General features: G+C 45.5%; 1 protein-coding gene across 1 annotated transcript in view; it reads right to left on the bottom strand.

Annotated features, from left to right (window-relative positions):
* Positions 1 to 18,680, bottom strand: part of LOC116971342 (glycine receptor subunit alpha-3-like) — a 144,517-nt gene that overhangs the window by 32,186 nt on the left and 93,651 nt on the right. Inside the window, 2 exon segments of the mRNA XM_033018450.1 lie at positions 11,653 to 11,793; positions 16,662 to 16,876. Coding sequence (XP_032874341.1) covers positions 11,653 to 11,793; positions 16,662 to 16,876 — 356 coding nt within the window.

Raw genomic sequence — 18,680 nt, 5'->3', positions numbered from 1 at the left:
GAGAGCGTACAAACTCCGTACAGACAGCAACCGTAGTCGGGATTGAACCCGGGTCTCTGGCAATTGTAAAACAGCAACTCTACCGCTGCGCCACCGTGCCGTCACTGCAAAAGAATAGCATGGGAACTGGCTAAGAAATCCACCAGAAATGCGGTTAAGAATAATTTTGACAATTCTTAATGTTCAAACCACTCAGGTGTGGTAAAGTCAGGAAAGGTGAGCCATGTGTATACTGATACCCATGGACTGGTGACATTAACAGAGAAAACAGTTTTTGTTTTTTTTGTTTTTTTTGTTTTTTTTTAATCAAAAATATTTATTCAAATATAAAAATAGTATTGACACTACAATAAAACAAAACACCACCATAATACAAGACGAACAAATATGCTAAGCAACTGCTAAACAATTATATTGCAATCCTTGTCAAGGATACATTCAACCCCCCTCGGTGCCCAGCAGTCCCGGAACTCCCTCAGGGTGCCCGTAGACAGGGCGTATTCCCTTTCCATCCGCACCTGGGCACGGACGTATCCCCGGAAAAGGGGCAGGCAGCCGGCTCGGGTAGAGCCCTCCAACGTCTGGTGCCTTGACTCACGGATGGCCAGCTTGGCCAGGCCCAGGAGCAACCCAACCAGGACATCTTCAGCCCTACCCTCTCCCCTACGCACAGGGTGTCCAAAGATGAGGATGGTGGGTGAAAAATGCAGCCAGAAGGCAAGGAGCAGCCCCTTTAGGTATTGAAACAGTGGCTGCAGCCTCACACACTCCATGTACACGTGGTACACAGACTCTTCCAGCCCGCAACAGTGGCAGGCGGCTGGCGAGTCTGTGAACCGCGAGAGAAACAGGTTGCAGGGAACACCTCGATGCAGTACCCTCCACCCCAGGTCCCCAATGTAGAGGGGGAGAATCCCTGCGTAGAGGGACCCCCACCGGGGGCCCCCCTCGCGACCGGAAGGGAACACCGACCGCCACTTGGTGTCCGGACGGTGGACCAGGGCGAGGAAGTGCAGGGTGTGGAGGAGGAGCCTGTACAGGACACGCCTCCCTGCATCTCGGAGGGAGACGAAGGGTGTCGAGGAAAGGCGGCTCAAATTGTGTGGGACCGGCTCCCGGGATGGATTACGGTGCCTGGGTCCGATGAGTACTTCCGGCTGAGCGGGGGCTTGCTCAACCACCAGTACTCCACACGTTTGAGCCCCCCGGTCACCCAATGGGGCGGGACAGGGACCGGCTGCTCTCAAGCCCGGGCCGTCACCCTCCGCCGGTGGAGGTGGGGCCTGGTCAACGGCAACCAGGTTCCAGACTCTCAACAAGTCCCTGTAGAAGCCAGGCATCCCCATCAGGACCGCACGGCTGACCCCCACCATCGGGATCCGCGTACCTCCTTGAAGGCAGCGGCTCCGTTGGAAAAAGTGCGTTGCCAGCACGTGCCACCTGGGAGGATGCCCTGAGTACAGGTATCTCTGCAAGGTCCTGAGGCGGAGAGCCGCCACCTTGGTGCGAATGCACACCAGCGACTGACCGCCCTCCTCGATCGGGAGACTCAGGACCGCTGCAGAGACCCAGTGCTTTCCGTTGCCCCAGAAGAAGTCCACCAACTTCTTCTGGATGATCCCAGCAAAGGTGGCTGATGGGACCAATGTGGTCAATCTGTACCAGAGCATGGAGGCCACGAGTTGGTTAATGACCAACACTCTGCCCCGGTACGAAAGCACTCTGAGGAGACCCGCCCAGCAGGTGACGACTTTCACCTCCAGCTCCTGCCAGTTCGCCAGCCAGGTCTCCGCACCAGGACTCAGGTAGACTCCCAGGTAGAGGAGGTGTGTGGTACTCCACATGAAAGACCTCATCTCCTCCGGGAGGGAGTCCACCTGCCAGGGACCCACCAAGAGAAAACAGTTTAGCAGTTTAATCCCTAAAAGAGAAAGAACCCTGGGTTAAAATGTTGTTTTCCATAATTAATTTTGATGGTGTGTTTGTTATAGGATTTTTCTTTCACATCTCTTCAAAGACAGGCAGCCCAGTGGTACAGCAGGTGGAGCTGCTGCCTCACAGCTCCAGAGACCCAGGTTCGATCCTGACCTCGAGCGCTGTCAGTGTGGAGTTTGCACTTTCTCCCTATGACCGTGTGGGTTTCCTCACAGTGCTCTGGTTACCTCCCACCTCCCAAAGTCATCTGGCCCACCTCTGTAAACTAAACTGCCCCTGGTGTGTAGGGAGTGGACACGTAAGTGGAACAACATAGATCTGGCATGAATGGGTGATCGACGGTCGGCATTGACTCAGTGGGCTGGAGGGCTTGTTTCCATGCTATATCTTTCAATCGATTCAATCAATTAATCAAGATTGTCACCTCCAGCAATACAAAACAAATTAACTGAGGGACAATGTGATGTTATATGGAGAGATCCTAATTGGGTAGATATAGAAAAGATGTCTCCTCTTGCGGAAGAAGATAGAACTAGAGAATAGAATTGGTGCAGCAGTTGAGCTGTTGCCTTACAGAGCTTGCAGTGGCAGACACCCAGGTTCGATCCCGACTACGGGTGCTTTCTGTACGGAGTTTGTACGTTCTCCCCGTGACCTGCGTGGGTTTTCTCAAGAGATTTTCAGTTTTTTCCCACACTCCAAAGACGTACAGGTCTGTAAATAAATTGTCCCTGGTGTGTAGGATAGTGTTAATGTACGGGGATCGCTGGACGGTTCGGACTCGGTGGGGCCGAAGGGCCTGTTTCCGCTCTGAAACTCTAAACTAAATAGCTAAACCAAGAATTAATGTTTACAAACATTGAGACAGGATTGAAGTGAAAGGTTTTCATTCAATGGGTTGTGAATTTTCAGAACTGTCTTCCATAAAGGGAAGTCTTGGAATATTTTTAAGGTAGAGGAAGATAGATTTTTCAGAGATTTAAATTGAGTATGGTGGGGGTGATGTAGATTTTCAATGTTTTTGAGAAGATAATCAGATGGGTATTGATTTACTTGAATGATTGAGTATACTCGAGTCTGATCGCTGATTCAGATCAGCGTACATCCATTTGATGAATCATTTGAATCTCATCTCTCCAGTACACGTGAGGGCACTGTAAACAAAACATGTTCCAGATAGTCATTCAGTGAAAAATGTGAAAGCAGATTGCCCAGGGCTAACATAAATAGAAGGAAAATATTACAAGCCAAATATATAGTCAGTTCTTTGCATCTAGAGATAAAAAAAATCTACCATCTGTTCACAACATATGCAGCAGCTAGTTAAGACTGCTTTCGTTTCAAAAGGTAAAGATCCTCGAGATAAATTGATTTGGAAAGTTGTATTAAATAATTGCTATTCTAGGCTACAGGATGACTGACACCCATTGCACTAGCAATAACATTCATTGTTGGCACAGTTTCCAGAAAACAATTAATAATTCTTGCAGGATGCATCAATCAGGCTTGTGAAAAATTAATCATCTCAATCCACTATCAACGTCTTTATAACTTTCCTTCAGTTCATATAACGCATTTTAAACTAGTTTCCGAATCACTTGTTTTTAATAATCAAAATCCAACTGACTGGGTTTCTTTAGTATTTTAAAAGATATTACAAATGGCACTTTATATTACAATAAGACATATTGTATATCACATATGTCTTAAGTATAAGATTTAATATATTACAAATTTCAGCCCACACATAGATATATCACCAAATTTCTTACACTATCCATGTAAATCTAGTGGCAGCTACCTTCTTGTATCTGTTAATCGTACATATCTCATGATGTATCTCAGTACTGAAATCCATCTACCGCTGTTTACCATCCCTCCTGCGGTGTTACCAAAACTGTACATGCTATATACCTTTTGGTACACTTATCATTCCCTTGATCATTATTTTTATTTTAAGCAACAATTTTCAATAAATATATATTTATTCATGAGGCATTGATAATACTCTCTGAAATAATTAGGGTTTCAATTTCAAGACTGGGATTATCACAAATGCTATTTTTATTTCCTTCATTTTAATTTCCCTTTCTCGCATTTACACCGGTCCTGATCCAGACATTGGCAGGTTTCAGAAATAAATCATCTCTATACATCCAAGAAATCACCTTGCGTGTTTGTAAGAGGTCCTTTGGCACATAATGTCCGTGCTGAATCTGATGCCAAATTTTACCAATCTCCTCTCTCTGCACGTAATCCATATCCATCCATTCCCTGCATATCCTTGTGTCTAACAAAAAACATCTTTAATGCCACTATCTTACCTGCCTCCTCTACCACCACCCTGGTCAGGGAATTCCATGCACCTACTATTGGAGACCTTCGGACTATCTTCGATTGCACTTTACTGGACTTAGTTGGACTGTGATCAGGCAACTGAGTCATCCTACCACAACCAGAGAGCAGTGCTGAACTACTATCTAACTCTTTCATGTCCCTCGGACTATCCTTGACTGGATTTTATTCACTTTACCTTGCACGAAATGTTGTTCCCTTATCATGTATCTGTACACTGTAAATGAATTGATTGGAATCACGTATAGTCTTTCTGCTGACTGATTAGCACGCGCCAAGAAGCTTTTCACTGTACTTTGGTACACGTGACAATAAACTAAACTAAACTGAACTTTACCTCACACTAAACGTTTTTGCCTTCATCCTGTATCTGTACACATTGGACGGCTCGATTGTAATCATGTGTAGTCTTTCCACTGACTGGAGAGCATGCGACAAAAAACATTTCACTTTACCTCGATAAACTAAGCTAAAACTAAATTGAAACTCTCTGTGTAAAAAACTTGCTCCGCACATCCCCTTTACACTTTGCCACTCTCACCTAACAACTATGCCCTCTAGTCTTTGACAATTTCCATCCTGGGAAAAACAAATGTCACTGGAAAGACCAACATTCATTCCCCATCCCGGAGTGTAGTGAACAGCATTCTTCAACCACAGTGTGCAACTGAACAGTGTGTTTGGTCATTTAAGGCAGCAGTTGAGAGTCAACCACACTGCAATGAGTTTGTGGTTTGCAAAGTGGACTACAAGAGGCAGCAGATTTCCTATTCTGGAGGTTAAATGAGTAGTTTCATAGTAATCATTACCAAAGTTTTTTTTTTTTTTTAATTGCGTAATTTTAGGTTAGTTTGGAGATACAGCAAAAAAATAGGCCCTTTCGCCCACCGAGTCCACGCTGACCAGCGATCCCCATACAAGCACTATCTTACACACTATGGACAGCTTACAACCGAAGCCAATTAACTAACAAACTTGTACATCTGGGAGGAAACCAGAGCACACAGAGAAAACCCACGCAGGTACAGGGAGAACGTACAAACTCCGTACAGACAGCACCCGTAGTCAGGATCGAACCCGGGTCTCTGGCGCTGTGAGGCAGCGACTCCATCGTGCATTCCCGTAACTGTATGAAAATTCCACAACTGCCCTGGTGAGTTTTAAACATACCTCTCTAACAGTCTCACCTGGTAATTTAGCTACTTCACCAATGGACTCACCAGTACTTTCTGTTTTTTAGTGCTGCACGTGACCTACCAAAGCCCCCCAATGGCATCAATAAACATCGAACATAAAAAAGAACAGCACAGGAACAGGCCCTTCAGCCCCCAATATCTGTGCCGAACATAATGCCAGAATAATCTAATCCTCTGCCTGTTTGTGATCCATACCCTTCTGTACCCTGCATATCATAAAACCATAAGACCACAAGACATAGGAGCAGAATTAGGCCACTCAGCCCATTGAGTCTACTGCCATTTGGTCATGGCTGATATATTTTTTCCATCTCATCCTTATTCTCCTGCCTTCTCCCCGTAACCATATACCTATCAGTATTTTGATTAGTACCTAGAAGATATATATGTGCTATGCCTTCTCAACAATGTGCCTTCCTAGAGTGCAGGAAATGTGTATTGAAAGTGTATGAAGGTGCTGTACAATGTAAACTCTGATCTCTTTGTCCCACATCCAAGCCTGCCTCATTTTCACATATTAGCTCAGTTTATTTCCATTTACAATATCCAGAATAATTTACTTTTGTTTTAACATAAACTAAACTAATTCCTTCGTCTCATCTACAGAACTAACATGGTTACGGCGAGTTTTTTTCGTTGTTCTGATTATCTTTAACTATTAGAAGGAGCGTCCTTCTAATTCATAAGAGGTAGGGGCAGAAATAGGCCATTCGGTCCATCAAGTCTACTCTGCTATTCGGTCCATCAAATCTGCTCCACCATTCAATCGTGGCTGATCTATCTCTCCCTCCTAACCCCATTCTCCTGCCTTCTCCCATAACTCCTGACACTCATACAAGAATCTATCTAGCTTTGCCTTAGAAATACCCATTCACGGCATCCACAGCCTTCTGTGGCAAAGAATTCCACAGATTCACCACCCTCTGACTAAAGAAATTCTTCCTCATCTCCTTCCTGAAGGAACATCCTTTAATTCTGAGGCTATAACTCTGGTCCTAGACTCTCCCACCAGTGGAAACATCCTCTCCACATCCACATCCAAGCCTTTCGCTATTTGGTAAGATTCAATGAGGGTACCCCTCATCCTTCTAAACTCCAGTGAATACAGACCCAGTGCCGTCAAATGCTCATCGTATGTTAATCCACTCATTTCTGGGATCATTCTTGTAAACCTCCTCTGGACTCTGTTCAGAGCCAACACATCTTTCCTCAGTTATTGTAGCAGCCATTTAGCTTAAATCAGTATGTTATAATTATAACCAGTTACTTTAACATTTTTATCAGCCTGCTATTATGTGGATGGGATTGATACAAAGTTTGAGGCCTGTTTTTGGCTAGAGGATTCTGGCGCGGAGTCCAGATGTTTTTTAGTTCAGTTCGGCGAAGACTATGGGAGGATATCGTTTTTGACCATGCACGAGCATGATTGAAACGTACTTATATAAGAAGAAGCCTTCGTGAATTAACTTACTGCTTTGTACTTCAATAAATAAACTATTCATCAAGAGACTGTTTTTGGAAGATTCATCTCGACGGCATTGAATGTCTCGTGGAGGGCTCGTGGGTGCGTATAGATTACCTTCTGACCAGCACATTAGTGACTATTGAGGGCTAAACCCTTGAGACGTTGTAAAAACTGTCACTATAGTTAGGGCACCCACATTTTCTCACAATACTCCAAGTACAACCTGAGCACCGCCTTATAGAGCCTCAGCATTACATCCCTGTGTTTGTATTCGAGCAAATGCTCACATTGTATTTGCCTTCTTTACTACCGATTTGGCTTACAAATGAACTTTTTGGGAATACTGTACCAGCACCCACAAGTCCCTATTTTCAGTCCTTTGAAGGAATGTTGAAATGAATCCATACTACTCAGGTAGATATAAAGTTCCACTGCCTGACTCTGACGAGGAGTAGGGGGGGGGGTTATTCCAGGACACCTGGCTGGCTATTCCTCACCAAATCCAAAATAGATTTCCTGGTAGACACAAAAGCTGGAGTAACTCAGCGGGTCAGGAGAAAAAGAATAGGCGATGTTATGGGTGGAAACCCTTTTTCACAATCCAGAGAAGGGTTACGACCCAAAATGTCACCTATTCCTTTTCTCCAGTGTGGAAGAATCTTCATGTTTGGCAAATTAAGAGTTAAAACTTGGTAAAACTCGTTTGTGATTTCTCCATTGTGCTTGCTTGTAAATTCCTGAGTATACTTATCAGCAACTGCAGATAACCGTCCCCTGAATATTAAAATACCAACAAACTAAAGGAAGTAGCAGGTTAAAGGTTAACACGCTGGTCTTGTTTTTCTTACTTTTGTACTCTATTGCAAACCCAAGCATGACTTTAGTCACGTAGTCTTGTATGTTCTTCGGTATATCAGATATTGCTGAATTGCTTGTGGCAGAGATAGACACAAAATGCTGGAATAACTCAGCGGGACAGGCAGCATCTCTGGAGAGAAGGAATGGGTGACGTTTCGGTTCGAGACCCTTCTTCAGACCCGTCTCGACCCGAAACGTCACCGATATCACGTTAATAAAACCTCGTAACCCTGGTCTAGTTTCGTCAGTGTTTCTTTAAGTAAGTCCCCTGACATCCAGAGATGCTGCCTGACCTGCTGAGTTTCTCCAGTATTTTATGTCTATCTTCGGTGTAAACCAGCATCTGCCGTTGCTTCCTACACATAGATCTTCCAGTTATTGTAAGATCGTTGTAAATGGGCTTTCCGAATTCAAATTGAGATCTGTATGTCCAACGTTACTGCAGTGTTAAGAATTCAAAACTACTTTACTAGCTGACAAATACTTTGGATGGTACATGTCTTGAAAGGCACTATAGAAATACAAGTTTTCATTGCATCTCTTGCAGACTCTATCCCCTGCTTGTCTACCAGAAACAAAATCCTTTGTTCCAAAGAGCAGAGTAAAGGGCCTGTCCCACTTGGGCGTCATTTGCGCGTAATTTACGAGACATCATTTACGCGTCACGATGCAAGACGCTCGCGTCGTGACGCGCGCACGCCGTGCGTTACGCGTGCATGGCGTGCATGACAAGCGCATGGTGCATGATGACGGAGGCAGTGACATGCGGTCGCTTGCGGCACCCCAGGATTTTGGGATTCACCAAAACCTGCGTGACGCGCAAATGACGCCAAAGTGGGACAGGCCCTTTTGCTTCAATTTTTGATGCCTTTGTTTTAAAAACTAAAAATCACATCTGAACTTTCAGCATACATTGAACATGGAAATATTAAACATTGCCTCCACTGTTGTCAGTCACCCACTCTCCATTCCCATCGATATTAGGTCTTAATTTTCCTTCCAGTTCAGTTCTGTGCTGAAGTAGGCCATTTAGGACTGAGATGAGGTCAAACGTTTTCACCCAGAGAGTTGGGAATCTGTGGAATTCTCTGCCACAGAAGGCAGTGGAGGCCAATTCACTGGATGTTTTCAAGAGAGAGTTAGTTAGAACTCTTAGGGCTAAAGGAATCAAGGGATATGGGGAAAAGGCAGGAACGGGGTACTGATTTTGGATGGTCAGCCATGATCATATTGAATGGCGGTGCTGGCTCGAAGGGCCGAATGGCCTACTCCTGCACCCTTTTCTCTATGCTTTTCTATGTTACTCTGCAAAGAGATTGTTCACGTCTGGTTCGGTGGGAGGCAGTAGGTGCAAGTGTCGGAGCTTGGTATTTTAGGGGGAGTTAGGAGTCGGGGGGGGGGGGGGGGGGGGGGGGGGGGGGGGCTGTGATTACTAAAAACCTATAACTAAATAGGTATTTCAACAAGAGAAGTACCTTGGAACTGGGATCCCATTTTATTTTGGCCACAAATGAACAGCAAACAGACTACAAAGGGTGGCAGTCAGTGCCTCTACTTGTACAGACAGGGGATTGAACGAAAGGATGCCGCTTTAGCTATGACTTCTTAACCACACGACAAACGGGACAGCTGCTTGTTAATTTTTACCCTGATATTTGAACTGTAGATCTGAGCCAAGGTCCCGTACATTGGTTCGCTGTCTCTCAAGCCATTGCTACGTCGCACCAAGCCTATGTTTTCATTACCATCAAGCAACCCCTCAACATTCTTTCAGTCAGAACGGGACGAGCGAATGAGAGAAACAGAAAGTCATTTATTAAGGTTAACGAACATGCCTCGCCTCCGGGGATTCAACCGACCGACTACAATCGTGAAACAAAAACATCGCTACGAGCTTGCACACGAGAGATCGCAACAGAAGTCGTACATTTACGGGCCTTAAATATGAGACTTTTCACCAATGTTTGCCATCTCCTAGGTTGCTTCTGCATTTGCCACAGTGTAACATGCATTGGAACTGGACACTGGAAGGGATATTGCCCACACTGACCTTTCTGTCCTGGGCCTCCTCCATTGTCAGAGTGAAGTCACAGGCAAATTGAAGGGACAGCACCTCATATTTTGCTTGGGCAGCTTACCACCCCGCGTTAGGAATGTTGATATTGTCTAACTTCAAGTAACTCCTGCATTCTTTCCAATCTCTATCCCCCCCCTCCCCATCTCTCTGTCCCTTCCCCCAGTAGTCGTCCTACTGCTTGTAGCCTTGTATCCCTTTGTTAGCACATCTTCCCCAGCCAACAATGGGCCATTATGGACTCCACCCTTCCTTAGGTCATCTGATAAGTTCTGGCCCTTCCCTATCTTTCAGTCTGACGAAGGGTTCCAACCCGAAACGTCCACCTATTCCTTTTCTCCAGAGATGCTACCTGATCTGCTGAGTTAATCCAGCATTTTGTGACTAACTTTGGAAAAGGGACTCTCGGGAATAGATCGCAATTAAAAATTACAACAGAAAAGGCAGAGCTAAAATCTTCTGGGGCTGAGAACTAACAATTTGCAATGCGTTCACAAGTTCACGTTATAGGTGTAGAATTAGGCTATTCGGCCCATCGAGTCCACTCCGCCATTCAATCATGGCTGATCTCTGCCTCCTAATCACATTTTCCCGCCTTCTCCCCATAACCCTTGACACCCGTTCTAATCAAGAATTTGTCCATCTCAGCCTTAAAAATATCCACTGACGGCCTCCACAGCCCTCTGTGGCAATGAGTTCCACAGATTAACTACCCTCTGACTAAAGAAGTTCCTCCTCACCTCCTTTCTATGAGCGCCCTCTAATCCTGAGGTATGACATCTGGTCCTCGACTCTCTCGCCAGTGGAAACACCCTTTCCCCATCCACTCTATCCAAGCCTTTCATTCTTCTGTAAGTTTCAATGAGGTCCCCGCTCAACCTTCCAAACTCCAGCGAGTAGAGGCCCAGTGCCGTCAAACGATCACCATAAGTTAACCCTCATTCCTGGAATCATTTGTGTAAAGGGCCTGTCTCTCTTACGTGTTCATGGCACGCAAATTATGTGACCTCGTGGTCGCGTTGAGGCGCACGGGCATCGTATGGCCGCGTGGGACCGGTCCCACTGAGAAGCGCGGAGGGGTATGGAGTTGTGCGCGACATCGCGCGGGGCTCCGAAATTTTTGTAGCAAACAAATTCTTTGCGCGTGACCGGCCTGTCGCGGAACTGACCGCCACAGTGGGACAGGCCCAAGACCCTGGCACGATGCAACGTCTCACCTCCAACAGCAGCAGAAGCAGGCAAATGATCGCCGAACACAGCCTGGGGCTCATGGCCATTGCGGTCGGGATCCGCCCCCACTTCTACTCCCAGAGCGGGGCCAAGAAAATTGAAGGTAGACACAAAGCTGTAGTAACTCAGCGGAACCAGCAGCATCTCTGGAGAGAAGCAATGGGTGACGTTTCGGGTCAAGACCCTTCTTTCACCCATTGCTTCTCTCCAGAGATGCTGCCGGTCCCGCTGAGTTACTACAGCTTTGTGTCCATCTTCATATGACGCCACGTGCTCCAGACAGCTGTGCGGTCGAATGAAGTCGCGCACAACCTTCGCGGGACTGTCGCGGCTCAACGCGACCATGAGGTCGCGTAATTAGTGTGCCAAGTGGGACAGGAGCTTAAATTAGTGTAAGTGGGACAGGAGCTTAAATCTCCTCGAGTTGTTTGAGAGTCTATGGCACTAGCGCTGGGAAAATTACTGTGTTGCGTGAGAGTATTGAAAGGGTTGTGGATTCTTGTGCAGACTCGAGTGAAAAAGAAAGGACAGTCGCTAACCTTCCGCTTCCGCCTCTGAAGCCGCAGAAGCTCCTTGTGTTGTCTTGACACAAAATTAACGGCAGCGTATTCCAGCAGGGCAGAAAACACAAACAGCAGGCAAACAGCCATCCAGATATCAATCGCCTTCACATAGGACACCTGCAGGGAGGGGGAGGAGAAGTTAGCACCTGGCATGCATGCATGCGAGTACGCTGAGAATGAAACTCCACCGAGTTACACGCTGTGAATAAAAATGGTTTCGTTTTAGAAAAACAGTGTGGAAATACACAGAGTCTGCGCTGATCAACGATCCCCATACACTAGTTCTATCCTACACACTAGGGCCAATTTCCAGAAGCCAATTAACCAACACACCTGCATGTCCCCTCGTCCAAATCATTAATATACAACATGAAGAGCAGCGGCTCCAGCACCGACCCCTGCAGAACTCTGCTAGCCAACCAGGAAAGGCCTCCTGTATTGCCACTCTTTGCCTTCTGCCATCCAGCCAACCTGCTATCCATGCTAGTAGCTGCCCTTTGATACCATGGGCTCCCATCAGCTGCACATGTGGCATCTTATCCAGTGGCGTAGGGTGGGTTTTGAGCGCCCGGGGCAGTTTAAAATATTGCGCCTCCTCATTAGCGGCTAGCCATGGCCCATGAGCTGTTATAAATCCAAGTTTCGTATTTATTTTCTCAACCTAACAAAAAGATGGCGGCGCTGCCTTAACAGCTGCGGCTCGCCTGCAGTCTGTCTGTTTTTTCTTTTCTTTTTATGTGTTGTTCTTTTGTCCTGCTTAGTTGATTTTTGGTTTATTATGTTGTGTATGTGTGGGGGGGGGGGGGACACACGTTTTTGGTCTCTTCCTTCGGCGGATGCGACTTCTTTTGTCGTATCCCCCGTCTCCGCCTGCGCCGAGGCCTAATGGCGGAGCTGGCGGCCTCGGAGCTGGCGGCCTCGGAGCTGGGGCAGCGGCAACGGCGGCTGGGACAGCGGCAGCGGCGGCCTGGCCTCGGAGCTGGTGCAGCGGCAGCGGCAGCGGCGACCAGAACTCGGAGCTGGGCAGCGGCAGCGGCGGCTTTGACAGCAGCAGCGGCGGCCTGGCCTCGGAGCTGAGACAGCGGCAGCGGCCGCCCGGCATCGGAGCTGGGACGGCGGCAGCAGCGACCGGGACGGCGGCGGCAGCAGCGACAGCAGCAGCCTGGCCTCGGAGCTGGGACAGCGGCAGCGGCGGCGGCAGCGGCAGCGGCCACACGGCATCAGAGCTGGAGCAGCGGCAGCGGCGACCTGGCCTCGGAGCTGGGACAGCGGCGACCAGAACTCGGAGCTGGGGCACGTTCCGGTGGCAGCGGCCACTCGACCCGACCGCGGGCCCAGTGGATGACAGCGGCGGCTGGGACAGCGGCAGCGGCCTCGGCGCAGAGATCGCTGGTTGGTTAAAATTGTTGGATACATTTTTAGGGGCGCAAAAAAATTGTTGGATAAATTTTTTTAATAAAATGGCAAACAAAATTACATTGTATTACAATAATTTACGGGAAGGCTGCCAAAGAGGTGCAGCGTGCCTTTAGAACATTTTTTTTTGCCATTTTGTAAAATAATTTTATCGAACAATTTTTTTTCGCCCCTAAAAATTTAGCGCCCGGGGCAACCGCCCCTCTGGCCCCCCCCCCCACGCTACGCCACTGATCTTATCAAAGGCTTTCTGAAAATCAAGGTAAACAACATCACTGACTCTCCTTTGTCCTGCTATTTACTTCCTTAAAGAATTCCAGGATATTCATCAGGCAAGATCTCCCCTTCACAAAACCATGCTGACTCTGGTCTATTTTACATAAACTTCCAAGTACTCCATAACCTCATCCTTTATAATGGTCTTAAAATCTTACCAATCATGGGTCTAGGTGATATATCCACCTTCAGACCTTTCAGTTTCCTAAGCACCTTCTCCCTCCTCACCTGTATCAACTTATTACTTGCTAAGCTTTTGTCCCATTCTTCCTCTCTTCCAGCTTTCTTCCCCCCTCCCCACCCCATACAAACAGTCTGAAGAAGGGTCTTGACCCGAAACATCACCTATCCATGTTCTCCAGAGATGCTGCCTGACCCACTGAGTTACTCCAGTACTCTGTGTCTTCTATAGCTTTCCTCAATGCTTTCTTCAAATTCACATTGGATTACCCTGTGGGTGGCACAGTGGTGCAGCGGTAGAGTTGCTGCCGTACAGAGCCAGAGACCCGGGTTCGAACCTGACTACGGTTGCTGTCTGTATGGAGTTTGTACCTTTTCCCTGTGACAGCGTGAGTTTTCTCCGGGTGCTCCGATTTCCTCCCACACTCCAAAGGCGTGCAGGTTTGTAGGTTATTTGGTTGCTGTAAAATTGTCCCTAGTGTGTAGGATGGAACAAGTGTACCCTAAACTAAACTAAACTAAACTAAATTAAACTAAACTAAAGTAAACTAAACTATTTGATTACTTTCCACACTATCTGAAGCACTTTAAGTGCTCGATGTACATACCCTTTGTCTTTTTGGAGCTCGAGTAATGATTCCTTCTTCACTATTTCAACATTAGTGTTAAGAAAGTAATACTCCATGTAAAATAATAGACAAAGAATTATGCGTGGGATATTGTCAGGATTTCTAATGAACATGGAATAGCACAACTGATTTCTTGACCCTGTGACACTAGACACGCAATAAATGCATTATCTCTGAAACTATCTAATGTCACGTTCAAAAATAAACTATTCATGCAATTATAATTATTGAAAGGAGCAAATACAAGGCTACAATGGAGAAAAAAAAATCAAAGACAAACTCTCCTTCAAAAAGCCAGACCAGGCACAATTGCCAAGAGACCCGAGTCTGTGTTGTAAGATTATATAGATTTATATAACAGGATCAGACCCAATTGTCAATGTAGTAATCCCCAAGGGTTATTATATATTGAAACCAGGATCATAAGGTCATAAGTAATAGGAGCAGAATTAGGCCATTTGGCCCATCAAGTCTCTTCCACCATTCAATCATTGCTGATCCATCTCTCCCTCTGAAACCCCATTCACCTGCCTTCTCCCCATCAACCCTGACACCCGTACTAATCAAGAAACTATCTATCTCTACCTTAAAAATATCCATCGACTTGGGTTCCACAGCCTTCTGAGAGAATTGTGAGAGAGCATTAGTAACAAGTTATTAAAATAATTGTTTTACTCTATGTAATTGCCAAAATATAGAACATAGAACGAACATGCCCTTTGACCCACAACGTCTGTGCCAAACATGATGTCAACTTAAACTGATCTCTTATGCCTGCATGTGTTCCATGATCTTCCAGCCCCTGCATGTACTAGGTGCTTTTCTAAAAGCATCTTAAATGCCACAACCATCACCCCTGGCACCTAGTTACGTTTCAGGCAACCAGCTCTTTGTAAGAAACTAGAATGATAAATTTTGCTCCACAATTTAACGTATGAAAAGCATTTGAAGGCCTGTATTCACAGAAGCTTAGAAGGATGAGGGGGCGGATGTTATTGAAATCTACCAAATAATGAAAGGGCTAGATAGAGTGGATGTGGAGAGGATGTTTCCAGTAGTGGGAGAGACTGGGACCAAAGGGCACAGCCTCAGAATAAAAGGACGTACCTTTTTAGGATGGAGATGAGAAGGAATTTATTTAGCCAGGGGGTGGTGAATCTGTGGAATTCATTGCCACAGACGGCTGTGGAGGCCAACTCATTGGGTATTTTTAAAGCGGAGATTGGCAGGATTAGTAATGGTTTATGGGGAGAGGGCAGGAGAATGAAGTTGAGAGGGAAAAATAGATCAGCCATGATCGAATGGCACAGCAGACATGATGGGCCGAAAGGCCTAATTCTACTCCTGTCTTATGGTCTAATGGTCTAATTCTCCAGGATAGAGATTTCCAGACTTTCATCACCTTCTGCAAGAATAAAGCCCTCTGCACCCCTGTTTTAAATCACCACCCCCTTATCTTCCAATTACCACCCTGGATGTTTTTCTCTGGAGCAATTGAGGCTGAGGGGAAGTATGTAAAATTGGACTGATAAGTATATAAAAGTACGAGAGGCATTGAGAGCATAGACAGGCAGAAATTTCTCCCAGGGTGGATATGTAACAGACTGGAGGGCATAGCTGTAAGGTGAGAGAGGGGCATAACTTATCCTTCAATTAATTGTACAATGTCGAAATCTCTCTTCAAATGTAGCAAAAAGAACTTGGTGCTTATCGATGAAAGGAATTGTTGAAAAACAGCTCACTTGTAGAAAGAATAATTCAGGATAGATAGATAGATAGATAGATAGATAGATAGATAGATAGATAGATAGATAGATAGATAGATAGATAGATAGATAGATAGATAGATAGATAGATAGATAGATAGATAGATAGATAGATAGATAGATAGATAGATAGATAGATAGATAGATAGATAGATAGATAGATAGATAGATAGATAGATAGATAGATAGATAGATAGATAGATAGATAGATAGATAGATAGATAGATAGATAGATAGATAGATAGATAGATAGATAGATAGATAGATAGATAGATGCAGTAGGTCATTTGGCCCTTCGAGCTAGCGCCACCATTTAATGTGATCATGGCTGATCATCCACAGTCAGTACCCCGTTCCTGCCTTCTCCCCATATCCTTTGATTCTACTAGCCCTAAGAGCTCTAACTCTCTTTTGAATAGATAGATAGATAGATAGATAGATAGATAGATAGATAGATAGATAGATAGATAGATAGATAGATAGATAGATAGATAGATAGATAGATAGATAGTAGCAAGCTAGATATTGTTTAAGAAGGAACTGCAGATGCTGGAAAATCAAAGGTACACAAAAAAGCTGGAGAAACTCAGCGGGTGCAGCGGCATCTATGGAGCGAAGGAAATAGGCAATGTTTCGGCTTTTTTGTGTACCTTAGCTAGATATTGTTAGTCGCTTTGTATTCTTTAATTAATCCTATTAAGATAATACAGCCTCCTACCTTAGGGAGTGAAGCTCGGGATCCAGAGCTCTGTGTGGTCATGGTCAACACTGTTGTTATACCCAAAGCCACTCTTGCAGGGGCCGCATCCATATTGATCCAAAACGACACCCAAGAGAGAATCACAATCAGAAGACTGGGAATGTACATCTGAATCAGATAATAACCCATTTGTCTCTCGAGGTGGAATCGCACTTCAATACACGTGAATTTTCCTGCAAGAGTTAAAAGAGGGACACAAAAAAAAAGATGGTGTGTATCAGATCTTGTGCATGTGGTCTTTCAAATGTTTGAAGTAAGTTGGCAGGTTATAGCAGAGAGTGAAAGTCAAGTTTTTTAATTGTCTTTTGCCCCAAAATAGACCAATGAAATTCTTACTTGCAGCAGCATAACAGACATAGAGTCAGAGAGTGATACAGCGTGGAAACAGGCCCTTCGGCCCTACTTGCCCACACTGGCCAACGTGTCTCAGCTACACTAGTCCCATCTGCCCATGTCCCTCCAAACCTGTCTTATCCATGAACCTGTCTCACTGTGCCTTAAACGTTGCTATAGTTTGCTTCAAATACCTGCCTCAACTAACCTGCTTCAACTACCTCTTCAACTAACCTGCCTCAACTACCTCCTCTGGCAGCTCGTTCCATACACCCGCAACCCTTGGTGTGAAAAAGTAATCCCTCAGATTCCTATAAAATCTTTTCCTCTTCATTCCACCCATATTTTAAAGATATGCAGGTTTGTAGGTTAATTGGCTTGGTTAACCAAATCCCACCTGCCTGCGTTTGGCCAGTATTCCTCCAAGCCTGTCCTATCCAAGTACGTGTCTAACTGTTTCTATATGTACACATAGCACTCAGTAGACACCATAGTAAACAACAAAAGGAAGTTCAATATATAAATGCAAACAAACAATATGAAGCAAAGCTAAAAACAAAGCCCCAAAGCCCCGGGTGCAATCAAGGCATTTTGTAATTCGGAGTTTATTTGGAGGTTGTAGTGTTTAATAGCTTGATAATTTCTGGGAAGAAACTGTTCCTGAACCTGGACGTTACAGTTTTCAGACTCCTGTACCTTCTTCCCGGCGGCAGGAATGAATTGAGAGCGTACGGAGGGTGCTGTGGGTCTCCGATGATGCTGACTGCCTTTTTGATGCAGCACCTCCTGCAGATCCCTTCGATGGTGGTACAAGGGCTATTTTCTTTTACATAGAATCATAGAAACATAGAAAATAGGTGCAGGAGTAGGCCATTCGGCCCTTCGAGCCTGCACCGCCATTCAATATGATCATGGCTGATCATCCAACTCAGTATCCCGTACCTGCCTTCTCTCCATACCCTCTGATCCCCTTAGCCACAAGGGCCACATCTAACTCCCTCTTAAATATAGCCAATGAACTGGCCTCGACTACCCTCTGTGGCAGAGAGTTCCAGAGATTTACCACTCTCTGTGTGAAAAAAGTTCTTCTCATCTCGGTTTTAAAGGATTTCCCCCTTATCCTTAAGCTGTGACCCCTTGTCCTGGTCTTTCCCAACATCGGGAGCAATCTTCCTGCATCTAGCCTGTCCAACCCCTTAAGAATTTTGTAAGTTTCTATAAGATCCCCTCTCAATCCCCTAAATTCTAGAGAGTATAAATCAAGTCTATCCAGTCTTTCTTCATAAGACAGTCCTGACATCCCAGGAATCAGTCTGGTGAACCTTCTCTGCACTCCCTCTATGGCAATAATGTCCTTCCTCAGATTTGGAGACCAAAAGGGGAAAGGGAAACGAGAATTCAAGACGAAGTAGAGAGACATAGAACAAATGAATGAAATATATGCAAAAGGTAACGATGATAAAGGAAACAGGCCATTGTTAGCTGTGTGCTATGTGAGAACGAGTGCAGGCAATGAGACAACAAGGCGACTTTGAAGCTGGTACGACTTGGGTGAGGGAGGGATGGAGAGAGAGGGAGGACGGAAGGGTTACTTGAAGGTGGAGAAATCAATATTCATACCACTGGGTTGTAAACTGCCCGTGA

The sequence above is a fragment of the Amblyraja radiata genome, chromosome 3 (assembly GCF_010909765.2).
Source record: "Amblyraja radiata isolate CabotCenter1 chromosome 3, sAmbRad1.1.pri, whole genome shotgun sequence".
In the NCBI taxonomy this organism is placed as follows: domain Eukaryota; kingdom Metazoa; phylum Chordata; class Chondrichthyes; order Rajiformes; family Rajidae; genus Amblyraja; species Amblyraja radiata.
The sequence above is the reverse complement of the archived record's forward strand: the minus strand, read 5'-3'. Positions and strand labels throughout refer to the sequence as shown.